Source organism: Pithys albifrons, chromosome 6, assembly GCF_047495875.1.
Source record: "Pithys albifrons albifrons isolate INPA30051 chromosome 6, PitAlb_v1, whole genome shotgun sequence".
Lineage (NCBI taxonomy): Eukaryota > Metazoa > Chordata > Aves > Passeriformes > Thamnophilidae > Pithys > Pithys albifrons.
The window spans coordinates 22,775,451-22,794,100 of NC_092463.1; the positions used below are offsets into that span (position 1 = coordinate 22,775,451).

Here is an 18,650-nt window from a genome sequence, read left to right on the forward strand (position 1 = left end):
AGCTCCTTTAGACAGGAACTGCATCTTGTTTGCTACGCACAGGGTCCACTTACGCAGCTTTAAAAATTATAAGCCATCGTCATAAATTGCATCTCCGCAGTGCCCCTTGGGACATGAACGCCTTTGAGCTGACAAACCCTGCATACTTAGGACATCTGCAATTGAACTGGGAGAAAAATCAAGTGTCATAAATAAGGGACTTTTCACAGAAACCCTGGGAGACCCTTAACTATCTTATTGCCAAAGTGACACAGTAATGAGTGTAAAATGTCAAAGCACTTTTCATTCAATCGGCAGTAAATCAAGCTGAGTGAGGTACCAGTAAGAGGTCTGGTGTCATTCAGGGAGGCAGTGATACCAGCATTTCTCAGGCTGGTTCCCCATTTTCCAGCCTCTCCCTCTAGACAAAGTTTTTCCATGTTGACGTCCCCTATTGTCAAGAGCCACTTTGCTGAATTCTCTTTGGATATTTCTCACATCATTGTGCTGACCAAACCCTCAGTCTATCCAGATTGCTTTTGCACATGGGTGAAGCCACACTGGTACATTTTACTGAAGATAAGGGAGCTCAACCCATTCCCATTACTGTGCCCCACAGAGATACAAATTTTGGATCATGCAAATAGCAAACCAGCTGTGCAGGCCCCTCTCCTCACCCTCCTGAACCAGTCATGGACTTAGGACCAGCATCTTGGGGCAGGACAGGAAGAGGTAAGGGGTGTTGTCCACCTAGTGTGACCAAAGCCAGGGGATGACCAGCCAGGCCACTGTAGCTCATTGTAGCTCCTGAACAAGTAGCATTTGTTGCTTGTAACTACTGACAGTGTCTCAGATCCTCACAAACTATCTGCTTCCCTCTGTTCCTGTCCCAGAGAGATCGCTTCTACTTTACTATGTGTGTGCCATTTTAGATCAAAGGCTCCTTTGCTGAGCAAGTCCAATGTGCCTCAGTCCCACCATTCAACATCCTTGACATACTCTGCATGTGAACCTAGATTTTGATGCTGAGATCCACTATAAGCAAGGGGGATTTGGTTACTCACAGCCTCCTTAACTTATTTGGATGCTCATTCTTTGCAGTTACATTGCTGAGAAAGCCAGCCAACTCCAAAACTAACAGTTCCCTAACCCATGTAGCTCACTGATCCCTGCTGCCTTAGATCACTTCAGATGACACTCACTATTGTCTCAGTATTTACACGGGCTAGTCAGTGAGCTTGTAAAGCACTATGCATGCTCACAAAATGTCTCTCTCAATCACAGTCAAATTCTTCAGTGATTTTTTTAATTACTCACAGATGTTTGGCTGTAATGCTAGTGTGTGGAAATAATTCATCTCTAGCTTTAAAAGCTCAAACAGGTTCACAGCACAAAATCTAGTTCTCATCTTTCTAGCGTGTTCAGAAAAATTAATGTTACAGGAGCCCAATTCTTCTGTTGCTTTTGGGTGATGAACATGTCTCTGAATTGGCAGGTCAGATTGGAGAATTCATTATTTAGCCATCTCAAGCCATTGTTACTCTCACACATATTGATATAATGATAGCTTCTTAACCCAGCAAGGTGGTGATTGTATCCTAGTTACAGCTGCGACAGATACAGCTCTCTAAGGTGCATCACTTCTGATAAGCACCCACTCAGCAAAACCATTGGCCTTTGGCCTTTCATAGCCCTGGTGACTTAGCTATCTGTGTCTATGGGAAGGCCATCACTGCCACTGGGCTTGAAAAGGACTGCCCCAAACAGGGAGTCAGGCAACAAGGAAAGCCTTTACATGAAGGAAGCAAGGAAAAATGGATACATCAACCTGTGAATCCCAACAAAAACTCACCTTATTTCAGACCTCTGTCTCTTCTGTCTTGGGACTTCTACATAAACAGGAGGTTAAAACCTCATTTTGATGTGTGTATGCAGGAGGGTCCAAAGGAGGGTACACTTTTTGCTGCCTTTGTGTATGTGCAAATGCAGTTACATCAATGACTGTACCCACAGCACTATCTGTTTCCAGAAAGCACACACTGGAGGCTTGTGCCTCTTGTATGCCAGCAAAAGATTTCTGAACATGCAAGTTCGAAGATGTGAACTTAGGTCTTTCCAAGAATTAGGTGTGTACATGTCTGGTTGTACTTGAGACATTTGTCAGCGACCTTAGTCAGTGTGTCAGTATGAGTGTCAGCGGGAAGGACACACAGCTGCAGTTGATTTTGTGTATGAAGGTTGTATGCCTAGTTCTAGAGTAAGAATGTGCTTTTTTGCAGTAAGAAGGACTCATGTGAATATGCTTTCTCCTGAGATACAAGGTGTTCCCAATACTAATTAACACCATCAGCTTCAGTCTGTTCTATGTCCATTTCTTGCCCTCAGTTGAGATTAAGTTCAAGAAAAGTACCAACAGATGGCTCAGCAAAGAATGGCAAAGTCTCGGGCTCTGGGCAAGTTCAGAAAGACCATCTGGGAAAATGAGTAGCAGGCTCCAGACACTGCTGGCCCCAAGCTACCACTCCTGGACCCAGTACAGAGTGGGTACAGTAGGAAACAAACATGGAGAAAGCGTGCCTCAGAGCATTTCCTGGTCTGTATTAGCAGAGCAGTCTAGGATGGACAACACAGAGGGACTGAACTCCATCCTCCCCCATATGTTTCCTCCAGTTGGTGAATGAGGTGCATAAGACACAGTAAGGAAGACCACATATATATGAACATATATAAACAGAAATATGTGTTTCCTCACCTTCAGGAAGTCAAAGTTCTTGAGCATATAAGCCACCTTCTCAGCATTTCTGCCTTCATTGAGAAAATCCAGCTCCAAGGGGAGATTCTTCTTAGCTTCTTCCACCAGCCACATGAACTCAAAATCCGGAAAGATCTGCTTCACAACCAAGAGAAGAACCTGAGAACAAGGAAACAGACAATCAGCTGCATCCTGGCTCCAAAGCCACTCAGTGCTGTTTTGATAGGATCATTCCATATAACTTACAGATTTAAAAAACCCCAACCTACACCCCAAGTGCTTTTAGGATTCCTACAGTATCACAGTGCAACACAGTGTCATGCCTCAGTCATGTAACAAATTTTGGCTTACTCTTCCACACTGGCACGTCTAGGAGTTAAATGATGGCACACACCTGAATGGCAGCCCAGTTGCCTGCCACCTAGAAATAAGAAAACAAAACTCTGGAGAAAAGATCATATGGGCAGGTCTCGCCAAGGGCATGGCCCTCGATCAACTCTCTTCTGGGTCCTATAATTCTACAAGTTAATGTTTGGCTTCATTCATAGGTCTCAGATAAAGCAGATGAGAAAGATCTAAAATAAGACTTGTCATCATTATGTTAATTCTTCCACTGCAGAACAAGACTTTTGCTAGCACAGTAAATCCACTTGGCAGTTCAAAGAAGACAGAGGAGGTTGGATACAGTTAGTTGGCTAATTATCTTTAAAAAACACCTCTGGTGGGGGTCAGAGGGCAAGTTGCTCTTCAGCATCAGTCATAGACATCCTCAGTAATGCTGAGGAGGCGTTTTCTAAGTATCATATATCCACTACCTGGAATCCTCTTCTTTTTAAAGGGATTAGGTACTCAGCTAACAGCACCTGGAAAAGCCCATCCAAAAAGTTCCTGGAAATGTTTGCTTAAAGCAACATTTAAGGACTGAGTGAATCATGATTACACAACTGGATGGCATAATCAAAGTTGCACGGCAGCCAAGCATGTTTTCTGTTCAAATGAAGGGCTAGTTTCTCCACCAGAGTTGCAAACTTACACAAGCTGACAATTTGGACCACATCTTAAGGCAAATAATTTGTTTGACCGTTTTTAAATACTTGAGTCATAAAACAAGCTTTGCTGTCTTTATCTCACCTGTTCTACACATTCATCTAAAAATGGAAACAGACTTGTGTGTGTTACTACTTCCTAGATCTCCATCACTGAGGTGGGAACTCCTGCACTGCAGGAGAAACATTTAAGTACACACAGGAAGCTGCTAGATTGAAATGTGTGACAAAAAATAAATTTATGAACCATCACTGTTCCTGTTCAGTTGTGTGGCAACGTTAGTTCTCCACCCCTGTCTCAACTTCTGTTATCTAAATGTCAGTTCCAAACTCAATGTTCCTTTAAAAATATAATCACCAGGTTCCAGACACTATTGAATTATTTTTTTACTATTATATCTAGAGGCATAAATCCATTCAAATTAATGTCACCCAAATGAAATGTAACCAGCAATCTTCATGAACATGAACGTAAACTTCATAGGGTCTGCAAGATTATTTTGCTGGTGCCTGATATGAGAAGATTCATGATTTTTAATTTCTTTAAATGCTCTTTTGAATCAATTTGCTAACTTGGCCAACAGCAGCGACATACTTAACAAGTATTTCACCTACTCCTTTTCTGACATCTGTCTAACATATTGCCTTGAAATAATTATTGATATATGAAGATCAGTGAGGTATGTCTCCCTGGGTTTACCAGACACTGTACTGATTTTCAAAGAGTCAGCACTGATACTATGAAACTTCAAGTGAATTTAGGAAATTTCCATCTCGCTTTTCCCATTCAGATTCTTTCCCATCAGTCTCTAAATAAGACCATCTCCATCAACATTTAAATTAACCTCCTACCTAGCTGCAATGTCTATCTGATTCTTAAAGTAACAGAACCTGAGTGCACGTAATCTGGCTTTCCACACAGACTACACAAAAAGAGTCCCACACAGTACATGATGAGGCATGTAAACCAGCACTCCAGAAGAGACCTTTTAAATACAAAACTGCATGTATCGAGTTCTGAGCTACTTTCCCATAGCTGTGTATACACAACAGATCTCAAGGATGGTAAACTAGACTGTCTGTAAAAGAAGAATACTAAATTGCCAAAAGGAAATACACTTTTTTTAGTTTTAACTTTCCCAGAAGGAATAGTTTAAAACCAGAAAAGACAGGAATCATTCTAGAACAATTTTTTTAAATGTCTCTTACCAGTATAACCAGCAATCACAGAAACATGATGTAAAGGAGTATTTCTTCTGTGATATCCACTGATAAAAGGACAAATATCCCAAGGTAGACACAGGTTTTGGCTCATTCATACAGAATCCTTCTATTGCCCTGGTCTCACAGTCTTTCATTACCTGCTCATCCTTAGTCCTCGACTTCTCCTTTTCTGTCACCTCTGTTCTGGGAAGGAGTGAAGGATGTCATAAGCCCCCTGAGAAGTGCAGTGAATGTGATGACTCACATAAGCAAATTCATTGGGCAGACCACTACAGTCAGTCCTGGAAAGGACCCGAACAAAATTTAGATCTACAGGTGGACCCAAAGCCAGTTCACACAGTTCTCTGTTCTCAAAACAGCACTGAAACAGACAGATCGGATCTTACTGGGACATCTTTTTTGAACCCAAAAATTTCTTTGAGTTCAAAATAAATATTCAGCTGCAAACTAATGTGCCCCAGCTGGAATCAGACTAGCCAGGATTGCTCAAAGCAGGGTGTTTTAGCTGCCTAAAGAAGCTTTAGCTACATGCTCCTCTGAAAGGGTGCTGGCAGGATCTTTCATTGCTGATCTTCTGTGATGGAGAACTGTGTTAATGCATCAGCAGTACCCTCTAACACTTATCAGAACCCCTCAGCTTAAGCTTCCCTGCTTTAGTCCCATGGACCTACCTGTCTGCCAATGAACGTGCACATTACTGTAGATACATATGTGACTATACATGTATCTGCTTGTAAGAAGAGTGAAAAGCTTTATTGTTACCAGTTACAGACCTAATCCCTGCTGTTTCCTCCATCTCAGCCCTGTGCCCATTTCCTCTTCCATACCATATTGCTGGCATCTTTGACTACTGCAATGCAGTACACTGTCACAGTTTTTCTCCAGTTCCTCCCTTCCATGGTTAGACTTGGAGGTTAAGGAGAAGCTACAGCGCTGCACTGGGAACATGAGTGGTACCTACCATTCAGGAGAGGAATAGGAGCCAGGCATTGAAACTTCTTCCCTAGCTGATTCTCTCATTGGTGTGTCTGCCCCTGTTAGGTGACCCTCTCCATATTTCAGTGTTTTTGCTTCCACCATGAATCAGTTCAGCATTAAGGAGCTGATTAAGAAACAAAACTGAATCATAGCAACCTCATCCACTGTTGAATCCACACTAAATTTTAATTGGAAAAAACATGCTAATCATGGGCAGTGATTTTATTTTGGCCACACAGCTCTGACTGCAAGACCAACTCAGAAAAACAGTTAACAGGCACACAGGCTGAAGACAGATTTCAGGACACTCTCTAGTTCTTAAATCTTATATGGACTTACTATGTCACACAGAACCACAGAATCAATTAGGTTGGAAAAGACTTCTGAAATCATCGATTCCAACCTATGACCCAACACCACCTTGTCAACTACACCATGGCACTAAGTGCCACATCCAGTCTCTTAAATACCTCCAGGGACAGTGAATCTACCTCCCTGGGCAGCCCATTCCAATGTCAGATCACTTTCTCTGTAAAGAATTTCTTCCTAATGTATAACCTAAACCTAAACCATGTCATTCATGCTTACCTGTCTTCCTTCTGCCCTCATTCCCTCTTATCCTATTGTTCAGTCTTTCCATCCACACAATCACCAACACTGCAATCCTCACCAACTTTCTTTATTAATCATGTAAGACAGCACTGATCTCTGTGAAGGTTTCAAAGCTACAGGTTGGTGTTGTTTATGCCTGCTTACACCAGGGGTGAAAGTGGCCCCCTCACATTTCAATGGCAATTGCTTTGTAAGTCAAAGTCAACAGGTAGTTATTACCTCCATAAGCAAAATATCCTTGGAGCTCTGAGCTTGGACCTTTGGGTGCTGGATTTTCACTGCCACCGTTCTCCCGTCCTGAAGAACTGCTTTGTGCACTTGGGCTAGCGATGCTGCTCCCAAGGGAATGTCCTCAAAACTCATGAAGAGCTCTTTAATCTGCCGGGAGAAGAGAAAGAGGCATCAGCTTGGGATACAAGAAGCTATCCTAAGTAAGGCCCTGCCCACAGGCCAGAGAGTGCACTTGTCAAAGCTGGGCAGACTCAGCCCTTTCATCCTTCTTCTGTGCCCTTCCCTAGCCTTGTCACTGTCTGGCCTCCCAGTGAAGCTTGCCAAGCATGCAAGTGCCCTGGAGATATTCTGCTCACGGAAACCTGTGTCAGAGCCCCATCTTGGACTTCTAGCGGCCAGGCAGTATGTGAGGGGACCCCTTCAGGCTGTCCTGAAAATGGATTGGAATGATTATTGTTAGCATCCTTCGTTGTTACTGGGTGAAGAAGCCAACAGCTGTTCCTTTGCATTTATTTCTTCTAGAGACATTTAATACCAACCACCATCACCCCCTGAAACCTGACAGCATGCATTACAGCAGCAGCAGCTAACTCACTTGGTGAAAGCCAGTACATGTCTGGGAGCAGTAATAAGGGCAGGATTCAAGGCAGAGGCACAAAAACTGTTGTTTGTACCTCAACAACCTGGCCTGAAAATATGTTTAATGTGATGGACTTTCTCACATCTCCTGTAAAAGTAACCAGTGCCCTCAGCTCAGAAAAAGCACCAGGTGGGGACAGCAAAGCACTTCATAGGCAGGAGAGGAAATTATTAGCAGCTCTGTCTGAGAAACTCAGGACTAGACTGTAAGGCAAGTTGTTGATGAAGTAGATTTACCAGAGACAGATCCAGGAAGCAAAATCCGAGACAGACACAGGTGAGGCAATGGAAGATGGACAAAGGCCCATAGCATAATACCTGCTAGAGACCCTCAGTGTAGCAGCAGGCAGCACAGGCTGTGGAAACACCACAACCACGGTAGGCAGTATCAGCCTGTCTGACCAGCCAGACCCTCCACACATTCAACTCAGCTCAGAGCAAGGACCAACGCAGTTACATGGCTTCAGGCACAGACAACAGTTCATGTAATACCAGTTGAGGGTTTCTGTCCTGCTCTATAGGGCAAGGTGCACATAAGCTCTGAGGTATACAGAACTCAGCAAAGGAAACTTGTCCTACCATTGCTGCAGGCTCAACTCATTTTGTGTGAGCAGTTGAGAAGCCTGTAATTTATGCAGTAACAAAAAAGAAAGAATGTCAGTGCATTTTTATAACCTGATTTTTAAAAGGTAATTAAAGATGGGAGCTGCAGCAACCTAGTAATTAAATATGAATAAAGACCTTCTAAGCAAAGTTTTCATGCAAAGCCTTAAACGAATATTCTTTTTGCTGACAAGGAAGAAAATTACTACAAGGAGCAGCCTGTTCTCTCCTGCAGCTGTCAGGGAATGAGTCCCCTCCCACACTACCCTACCCCTTCTCTCCCAGCCCCTTACACAGAAAGCTACTGCCAGCAACAAACTGGAGCATTCACAGTAATTAGATTCCAACACAGACTCAGCTGCCTCCAGTAATCCACTAGGAAGGTGCATTTTATTTATTTAATTAATTCCCTTTGGTCCTAGCGGCAAAATCAATTAAGTAAAACAACTGCATTTAAGAACAACTAGTTAGGTGGTTTTTAATTACAGCAGGGCCATAATTCAAACCTATTGACATTTGTGTCTCAAGAGAAAAAAAAGGTTTTTCTCTCTTTCCTCTCTATCCTTTCTTTTCTCTCTCACTTCTGGATTTGGAGATTCTTGTTTCAGATTAGTATAAACAAAGAAGCACCTACAGGATGACAGATGGCTCAGGGCACATGTGTTTGAGACACAGGGACTTTCACCATTATGTCAAGTTTGTCTATTGGCTGGAGAAAGGACCTGCTAAGAGTAAAGACTTAAGGCGGCCAGAAGCATGCTGGGCTATGAGATCCCATAAGGAATAAAAAAATTCAGAGAACTTGCCACATGAGGTCGAGCTGGGACTTTGTTCAACTCTCTCACTACCCTGCATCCTCACAGTAGAGGGATGTACCCTTTACAGAGTGGTAGCCAATATTACTAGTCTTAACTGTTTTAAGGGAGGCAACATCCTCAAAAGGTTAAGCAATTGGGAGTTCACTGGCCTGAATCCAGTAAAGTACATTTATAGTAAAATCATACATAATTTGGTTAAAATACCTTCTGCTCTGAATTTCAAAATCTTTCCATTGCCTACACTGTCAATCCAGCCATTTTCACCAGCACTGAATGAGTGCAGGTGAAAAAAAAAAGCTGAATATATTCCCTCTGGCAGGAATAATATATACGACATTCTCGCGTGACTAAGTTTTCTAAGGAAACCTAATTGAAGAAAGCCATGTCTAGGAGTTTCTTTGGGCAGAAGAATTTCTTTTAAAAATTTGCTACTTAAGACATGAAAGCCAGGTTAGCAGGCATGTCCGTTAGAGCCAGCCCACTGGCCCTGCTGCCATTCCAGGGGGAATTTGTGCACATTCACAGGCTGCAGGCAAGGGCAGCAAGGCGAGGGACTGCAACAGGGCCACACAATTGATAGATCCTCCAGGAGCAGAAGGGCAGAGCATGCACAAGGAAGAGGGAGCAGATCACAGCAGAGTCATTCATGAGCAGGTGTGAGGCTGAGATAAAGCAGCAGCACAATTACAGCTGATTCCAGGACCCCCCACTTAGCAAATCACCCTCATTCATTATGAAATTGTCCTTTCTCAGCTCACTGGAGGCAGCTAGTGCAGGCTTTGTGTCCCAGACATGAAAAAGCAAGAGGCTGTATGGCATGGAAGCAGAGAAGAGGTGAGCCAGACTCCCACACTGCCTGCCAAAGTGGGGTCCTTCCCAAGGGAAGGTGGCCGCATCCATTTCATGCAGGCAGGGAGTTCTCGGAGCACACTGCGGGCTCTTAGTGCTCACAAGCACCCTCAACAAAAATTCTGTCACTTCCAGGATGGATGATTAGTAAGCATAGGTCTGGGACAGTCTTGGAGCCCACCTGACATGGTACTTAAGGAACTATCACTTTTTTTTTCCAGGTCACAGCGGGTCTCAAACAGCCTTATCAAATTGGCTGTTACCATCTGTAAGGAATAGGCCAGCCAGCTGCAGGTTTACAGGTGAGCCATATCCTGCATGCAGTAGTTTCCCTCACTAGCCTTCTACACTGCCAGCTTCCCATTTGGGCACATGCTCAACCAGCAAATGAATGGGTCACTGTACTTCACTGGCTGGAAACAAAGCCCTGACTGCTTAATTCAAAAGAATGAAGCTTGTTCAATTTTAAATATGTAAAATCTTTTCATGATTGTTGGTATTAGTATTCACACCTCAGGGAACTGATATAAAAGCTCTTACAGGATCTATCTACTTAGAAACTTATTAGTATGTATTTGTGCTGAAGTTGCACCTAAAGCCACATTAAGCCCAGAGTGCCATTGTAGGAGGTGCACAGCCACCACGAGCCCTGCACAAACTCATGCTTTCCCGGAGTTCCCAGCTACAGGTCTCCTCTCATGCTGAAGTGCCTTTCCAAAGCACAACAGCTCTGCCCAAGGTCTGCAACACACGACCACCTCATGCCACAATGTTGAGCATCAGAATGCCTCAGTGTTTTTTGTGAATCGTGTCCTTAAACACTTAGGAAGACACTGGAAGTCAATTGGCTTTAAGCTTCCAAATCCTGAGTCCTTTCTGAAAGTATTACCTAACACAACCTGCCCAGCATGTTCTTTGACAGAGCTGGGATTTAACCCAGATATCCCAAGTTCCACCCTGATGTCTTACTTTCCAAACCATAAAAGTTAAATGCATATGTCTTGCTATCTAGTTTCTTTTGAAATAAATACTGACCCTTAATCACAACCTTTTAATATCCATGTGCTGCAGCAAATGAAGGAATATTACTGCCTGGTTTCAACCTGCCCACTGTGTTCCCTTCCTTCTCCAGATGTTAACACAGTACCTGAACAGGAGCCTAAGTCATGGAGCCTCCTCCCAGCCCAGCACTACGTAACATCATGCCAAGTGAGATGCGGTGGCTCTGCTCTGCCATTGTGATGAACCAAGCCACTCTATCACTTCCCAGCTGGACAGGGGAGAGAGAGTAAGATGGAAAACCACTCATAGGTTGAGATAAGGCAGTTTACTAAAGCAAAAGTGAAAGATTGCATATGCACAAGTGAAAAGGAAAATAACAAGGTTGGTTCTCTACTTCCCATTAGCAAGCAATATTTGGCTTCTTCCCGGGAAACAGGGCTTTCGGCACGCAGTTTCTCAGCAGGCATTGTAAACAACCAATGCCCTCCCTTCCTCCTCCTTTCCTCAGCTTTTATATCTGAACTGATGTCATACGGTAATGGAATATGCCTTTGGTTAGTTTGGGTCTGCTGGCCTAGTTGTGTCCCCTCCCAGGATCATGCCCTCGACTCGGGGGAGGGAGGTTACAGCACTGATGCTGTGCCAGCACTGCTCAGCAGTAGCCAAAATACCTTTGTTATCAACACCTTTCTAGCGACCAGTGCAAAGCACAGCACTGTGAGAAGGCTGCTATGGGGAAATGAACTCCATCTCAGCCAGACCCAACAGAGGAGGCCATGTGTCAGCAGTCTGTTCAGGATAAATTTAGGGTGGAGTGTGATGCAGGACCATTAACAGAAAGTGTCTCAACAGCCCAGCTGGCAGGCTGAGCCCCTTTGTCTCTGGGCAACACTGGCTCCATTTGGAGACAGAGTGGTGAGCTCCAGCTTTTTGTCTGATTTGTATAGTCATCTTTATATTCCTCAGAAGCTCTCTCAACAGACTGACCAGTTTCAATGACAGCAGGATGGACAATGGGGAAACTGTTTCACCTGCTGATATCTGGGACTCTGTCACTGTTTGACAGCCTAGGAAGTTCCTGATAGACCCTGTAAATTTCTGAGAGCACAAAGGGTACAGGGGAACCACAGCTGGAAGTGACTCAGTGTTCAGGGTAACAGTGTTGGTAACAGTGCATCTTCATGAAACATCTGTCACACAACTTTCAGACAATACAGTTGCTTCTATTACCAAAAGTATGTTAAATATTCCAGAACAGAGTGTAAAGGTGCCTGTCAGAAAACTTTGTCAAAGTCTGGAACAGGTGAGGAACATGCAGCAAGAGCTGGGACCATCTCAGGCAGAGGCCATCTCCAGACACTTCACTGTGCTTGACAGTTTCACCATAGCTGTTCAAAATGATTTACAAAAAGGGACCCAGCAGGGATAATGCCATGCCTTTATTATGAAAACCAGTGCAAACTGAACCATTCAAAACCTCAACCACAATTTCACAGCAGATCTCCATCTGACCACAGCATACTGTAATTGCTACCGAGTCTTGCATTTTGTATTTGGACACTGTAATCTACGAGATGTCCTGCTATTTTAGAAGGAGATGATGAGGCAATACAGGATTAACTTGGAACTACTTGTGCCTACAGGATATTCATCACAGACCATGATACAACAGACCTCCATTAACAGGAGTATTTTGCAATGGTCAGGGGCAGCTCACAGTCTCCAATCATTTTGAAGCGATGGAGCAGCACAGGAAAATGCACATGGGGAAGTTGGTATAAATTCATTTAAGACAAATGGAATAATACAGCTGTGAGACATGTGCACAGAGGAACTAGATAGCAAGAAAGGGATTAAGGTAAGTAAATTTTGCACATCTCCTGTGCTGTGATTCCCTTGATGGAATTAGTTGATTTATCTGGATTTTCCATTCCAGACAGAGACAGCACTAAACAGTTCCCTCTTAATCATGGCTCTATGGATGGCAATTTGCTAAGGTGAGCTCAGCCTGCAGGAGCTTTCTGTGAGTTACACAAGGATCATGCTGTCTGCAGCCTCCCAGCCAAAACACTGTGAGGCAATGGGATAACGGAATTCATGAGCTTGCTGGAAAACAGACCAACACAACACCACTCTGGCAAGAAAAGTTTTGAGGGCTGCAGTTGCCACCTTAACACTACCTAGTACAATGTCCCCTCTATTTCACGTAGCAGAATACCTGAAGAGATACTCAGTTCTATGGGCATCTCCAGAACCTTTGGAATTCACTTTATCAACACTAGAACACTATTGCACTCAGAAGTCTAAATGCCTTTCCTGGTTTAAGGGATGTGAACCTCATCCTAGGCTGGTCATCTTTTCAACAACCTACACGTAATTGCTCGTAATGCCACCGATCCCTGCAGGTCTGCAAGACCAGAGTTCCAGGCATGAGAAAAATGTTAGCTTGGTGTAGAGCAATATACTTCCCAGACAGCAAGTGAGGGTTTTTTCCATTGTCCCACCCTTTCCATCCCCTCTACGAAAACAAAATGTCACAGTGTTGCTCCAAGAATTATTAAGACAGCAAAAACTGAAAGATTAGATTTATTGCAGCAGACAGTGGATTATGAAGAATAATTCATCAAACGTCAGAACAAACAGCCCACAATTTATAGGCGGCTTTGTTGAGTCAGTGAAATCTGATTGGACTTCTCCCCACCTAATGAATGCCAAGTCTAATTGATGGTTCCTAAATGCATCTGTCAAGAACGTGTATTTATTAATTCAGTATTTTTAATAATATTGTAGAGATATATCAAATAGTAGTTTTCTTTTCAGTGGATTCCTTGGTGATCATATTACTTATACATGTAAGTGTACATGCATATGGAGGTATACGCTGCATCCAAATGAATGTAGGTAAAGGTGCATGTGTATTCTCATGCACTGGAACAATTACATATGGCTTATTACACAAAATCCCTGCATCTTTCAGTGAACAGGATTGGAAAGTAATGTGGTTCTTTTCAGAGGAAGATGTGCAATAAGGTGCCTGCTTAGAATTTGAAAGAGCTTGAGCTCTAACATTGTCTCTTCTTGATATCCCATGTGAAGCTGAGCCATACCATGTCACAGCTCTTATGCTTGGATGAACAGAATTAGGGCTGTCAAGACAGCTAGAGATCTGCCCTTGCCTAATCTATTAGAACCAAATTTGTAACTTTCTCTTTAAAAATCTGTCTGTACAATACATATACAGCAGTTATTACACAGAGCCACAGACATGTCACTTTATGTGCTAATGGTACACATTTGCTCCTGGCATGCCAATCACTGCAAACTTGGTTAACCACCGCTAACGTTTCACTACAATAGCACAAAACCAACGCTGTCCATCAACCACCAGCCTTTCTTCTAAGAAAGAGCCGTGAGTCAGGTGGGGTGTGAAATTCATATTTTCCTATTATTTCTGCCTGATACCACTTTGTTCCTCTGCAGTCCACTATGTGCTATATCATTGAGAATCTTCTCTTGGATCCTTCTAACAGCATTTCTCAGTCACAAAGCCATGACTGTTATAGAAAATGAACTCTGCTAGGAAGAGTCCGTGATCCCATCATCCAGAGACCAAAGTTTGCTCACTCATTCATTGTCTGATACCTAGGATCCTGGCTATTTCCTGTTCTGCTCACCTACAATTCTCTTTCTGTAGTCTCTTCTGGTGAGCAAAGCAGTGGAAAAGCCTACATGAATCCAATCTTGTATTCATTCATTGCATCCATCCACTGAGCTGTACAGCAACAGCATCAGTCTGTTTTACGTGCTATAGTACCTTTAATTATTACAGAGCCATACTTTGGGGAAAAGCACTTTTTATTCCATTCTTGATGACTCCTGTGTATTAATCTGTGCTCAGACACACACATGGTAGCTTCATTTATTTTCCTGAGTAAGTCAGATCCTTTAGGACAAGGCAGAACTATCTGAGAACATCGCTCATCCTGGATCGAAACCTGGATCTCGGTGGTAACAGCTACAACAGACAGTAATAGCAAGGAGCTGACAGAGCTGATTTATGTCTCCTGAGACCTTGTATGTAAGGTGGACCTCATCTCCCATCTCTCTGAAAGGTGTAAGTCACTTATCCATGGCTTCCACAAACGACATTCAGTCCAACAAAAGCAAGTATTGTCATGGCCAGACTGGAACATAACTGGCTCAGGAACATTCTCCTGACTGGCACAAGGAGATAAATGGTTTCCATTGATTAAGCTATTAGGTGTCCTACTACCTTCCAGAGACACAGGACACTAAGATTAACAGACTAGCTCAGTACTCAGAGATGCTTTCAACAGTTGGAGTTCTACAGTTTTTCCACTAGCATCACCACAGACTCTTCCATGCTTAACTTCATTTAGCCGTTCTTTGTCCAGATGCTGGTCTCACAAACCATTCTGAAAGCAGAGACTGTACATTAGACTTTTGATGTAAAGCAGATCTCAAGCTGAATTGTAGGAAAGCAGAGTCCAGACATTATCTGCAGGGCTAGCACAAACATATAGATGTAGTTCTGCAGAGGAAACAGCAAAGCTGGGATGTCTCAGAACAAGTCTCTAACTCAGTCATCTGTGTGTGAGCATTTTTCCTGGTCAAAGTACTCCATGTCAGACAATGCAGATAGTTTTCTCCCATGTCTGTAATCTCATGCTCAGAATTAACTTCCAAGAAGCTCTATTCTCCAAAATGTCCACGGGAAAGATTTTGCTGTTGGAAGTTGCAACATAATTTTAAGCTGCAAGTCCAGTTCACTTCCCTACAGAGAAGACAGAAGGTGGAAAAACTTTGCACCACTAAAGGAACCATTTTCTCAGGATCTCCTTGAGTGATAACAAAGTACCAGTCTCCCTAACTCTGATATGGCCATTGGGAAAATGCTGGTTTCCTATTTCCAGATGCAGTTAATCAGCACAATGACCTGACTTGTTCAGCATCTCACTTCTTTCTACCTCAGAATACAGCACCTTGTACAGCTAGTCACCTTCCTGCTATCCTAAACCATGTCCAAACCCCGACTTGTCTGTGACTGGCTTCCAACAACAAGCCAGTGTTTCCTGATCCTAACAGTCAAGTAAGAGTCCACCAACAACAATGCTTGTGAGGAAAGGGAACATGAGAAATAACCAGTTGCCAGAGCCCAAGGATATATGGGGATCTCTGGGAACACACATCACCTGTGCCTCATCTTAAATGCCTCTGATTGAGCTTTGAAAGCCTGGGGGCTTCAACAATTGTACCAGACAAGGAGAGGGGCAGGGGGTAATGTGTATGGGCAGGTTTATGTGACTACAGACGATATAGACTGTGACTATAGAGAGCATAAGGAAGGGATATGTGGGGGTATATGTTTGGAAGAGGTGGGATACAAGCATTTGATCAGGAAGTGAAGCTGTGCCAGGGCTTGAGCAGAGTTAAGAACGAGGCATGGGGCAGCACACTTGTGCACGCAGCTTGTATGGGGAATGGTAGGCAAAATCCTCCATCCACAAGAGGTGAGAGAAGAACAGGTTCAGGACAGGTGTTTGGGGGTGTGTGCAGAGGCAGAGTGCGCAGGGGAGCGAAGGACTGTGTGTGCAGGACAGCCCTGCATTTCACTTCATGGAATCATAGAATGGTTTGGGTTGGAAGGGACCTTAAAGATCATCTAGTTCCAATCACCCTGCCATGGACAGGGAGACCTTTCATTAGAGCAGGCTGCTCAAAGTCCCATCCAACCTGGCCTTGAACACTTCCAGGGACAGAACAGCCACAACTTCTCAGGACAACCTGTTCAGTGCCTCCTACCTTCACAGAAAAGAATTTCTTCCTAATATTTCACCTAAACCTATCATCTGCAGTTTGAAGCCATTCCCCTTTGTCTTATTACATGTTCTTTTAATAAGTCCCTCTCCAGCCTTTTAGTAGGCCTTCTTTAGGTACTGAAGCTGTTATAAGGTCTTCCCAGAGCCCACTCTTCTCCACACTGCACAACCCCAATTCCCTCAGCCTGTCTTCACAGAAGGGTTCCAGCCCTCTGAAGATCTTCGTCACCCTCCTCCAGATTTGCTCCAACAGGTCCACATCCTTCTTACACTGGGGGCCCCAGAGCTGGACAAAGTTCTCCTGGTGGGGTCTCACAGAGCAGACTGTGAGTATGTGCTACACTCTCAGACCCTTCTATTCCAGCTCCTAAAATGGAGAGAGAGAGGCATACTCCCATGAGTACTGTGTGGAATGTTTTTATGTATCTTTGCAGAAAGGGATGAGGGAAATGTTTATGAGCCTGGGACAAAGAGCAGGAATGACAGAAGCATTGCACAATCCAGCAGCCTGTCACCAGAGCGGAGAGAGGCACAGCAAAATGAAAACCTGCAGAGTACCAAGACCAATCCCAGACAATTCTGCCCAGCTATATCCTTTCCTCAGGTTTTGGTTATAATTATATAGACACAAGCATGACAAAGTCTTATTGAAGCACAACATTGCCTCAGATTAATAGGACAGGAAAGTAGGGGTAAGGATCCAAGGTGGACTTGGAAGTACATGCAGTCTGGCAGATGTGGGCAGCTCTGCCTGAATTGAACTGGTATCAAGAAAGGGATATAATGAGGTCACTACATTAGAAGAAAGATGCTTAAAAGGTAGTAAAGCCCTGCTGAAGATATAAAGCTCACCAGCCAGTTAGCAGTGCTAACTGTGTCTTGATGGGATACTGAAACACCAGCACACCTGGCAGACGACTCAATGTAAAGGGAACAGACATATAAAAGTCCACACCACGGAGACCAAGGTGCAGGGACTGAAGAGAAGCTGATGTAGAATAACTTACAAAGAGATCTGGAGGGGACCCTGGAGTTTGTACCCTTTGCAGCTTACTCTCAGAACAAAAATACAAAGAGATCCATAAAAGTCCCTCAAGAGAGAAAACTGCATGGCAAATTAAATCCACAGCCAACTTTGCCAACAACCTCACTGGCACCATGCTGGGGAAAGGGGTTCCGTGCATCCCCTAATGACTAGTCATACAATCCGTGGAGCCCAGAGCTCTCTGCAGTTATGCAGACACAAAAATCCTATGCTAAGCCAGTCACATCATTTCCTGCTTCCTTCTTGTCAATTTCTCCTCTAAATGCCAAGCTTTCCTTTCTTCTCCTACCCATATTTCCCCTACTTTTCATGTGTCTGTTCAGATCTATCTGCTCCTTCAACAGTTCAGTTATTATCTGTCTCTTCCTCTTCTTCCTCCCCTGTTTTTTCCCTTGCCCCCAGATCTTCTTGTGGGTCTGCTAAGTCCCTGGTTCAGTGGTGTAACTCAGATGATTTACTTTCCTTAAAGAAGTGTCTGCTCTCATGTAAATCAGCCTCCAAACCCAACCTTTGAAACAGGCTTGTTCACTAAACTCTATGAATAGGAAAGTAGGCACAGCTGGCCTATTCATAATCAACATAAAAAATAGATTAGCACTTTACAGATTAAACATTATCGTTTCAACAGTTAACATAAATCAACTACACTTACAGGCCTAGCATTGCTGCTGCCACTGCAGGGTGACAAGCACTGCAAAGGGAAGGGCTGCCAGTCCAGGGTGCACTGGGAAATAGCTCATTTCTCTTCCACCTTGAATGTGAGTTCTCCTCTGGCACCCCCAGGGTGTACTGCCAGAGATTGTTGTAAGGAGAAAAGTGGGCTAAGGAAACAAAGGTGGAGAATAATTTTGATTAATTCACAAGCATTTCCAAGCAGTCCAGCAACCCACTATTCCAGAGCCAGAATCCAATTGCTCTACTTCCCTCCCTAGGGCCAATGCAGGTCAAAAACAGAGCAACAGACTCAGCCTCTGGAACAGGAGCAGGACAGGAGCCTCTGAATACTAGCTCTGTTTCTTATAGTCCAAAATA

The 18,650-nt window shown here is 43.7% G+C and overlaps 1 protein-coding gene across 7 annotated transcripts in view; it reads right to left on the reverse strand.

Annotated features, from left to right (window-relative positions):
• ADCK1 (aarF domain containing kinase 1) overlaps positions 1 to 18,650 on the reverse strand; it is an 88,752-nt gene that overhangs the window by 17,311 nt on the left and 52,791 nt on the right. For all 7 annotated transcript variants that reach the window (XM_071557750.1, XM_071557748.1, XM_071557752.1 and 4 more), the window contains 2 exons: positions 6,811 to 6,969; positions 2,732 to 2,890 (listed from right to left, as the gene is read on the reverse strand). In XM_071557750.1, the coding sequence (XP_071413851.1) occupies positions 2,732 to 2,890; positions 6,811 to 6,969 (318 nt within the window). The remainder of the gene's footprint in view (positions 1 to 2,731; positions 2,891 to 6,810; positions 6,970 to 18,650) is intronic.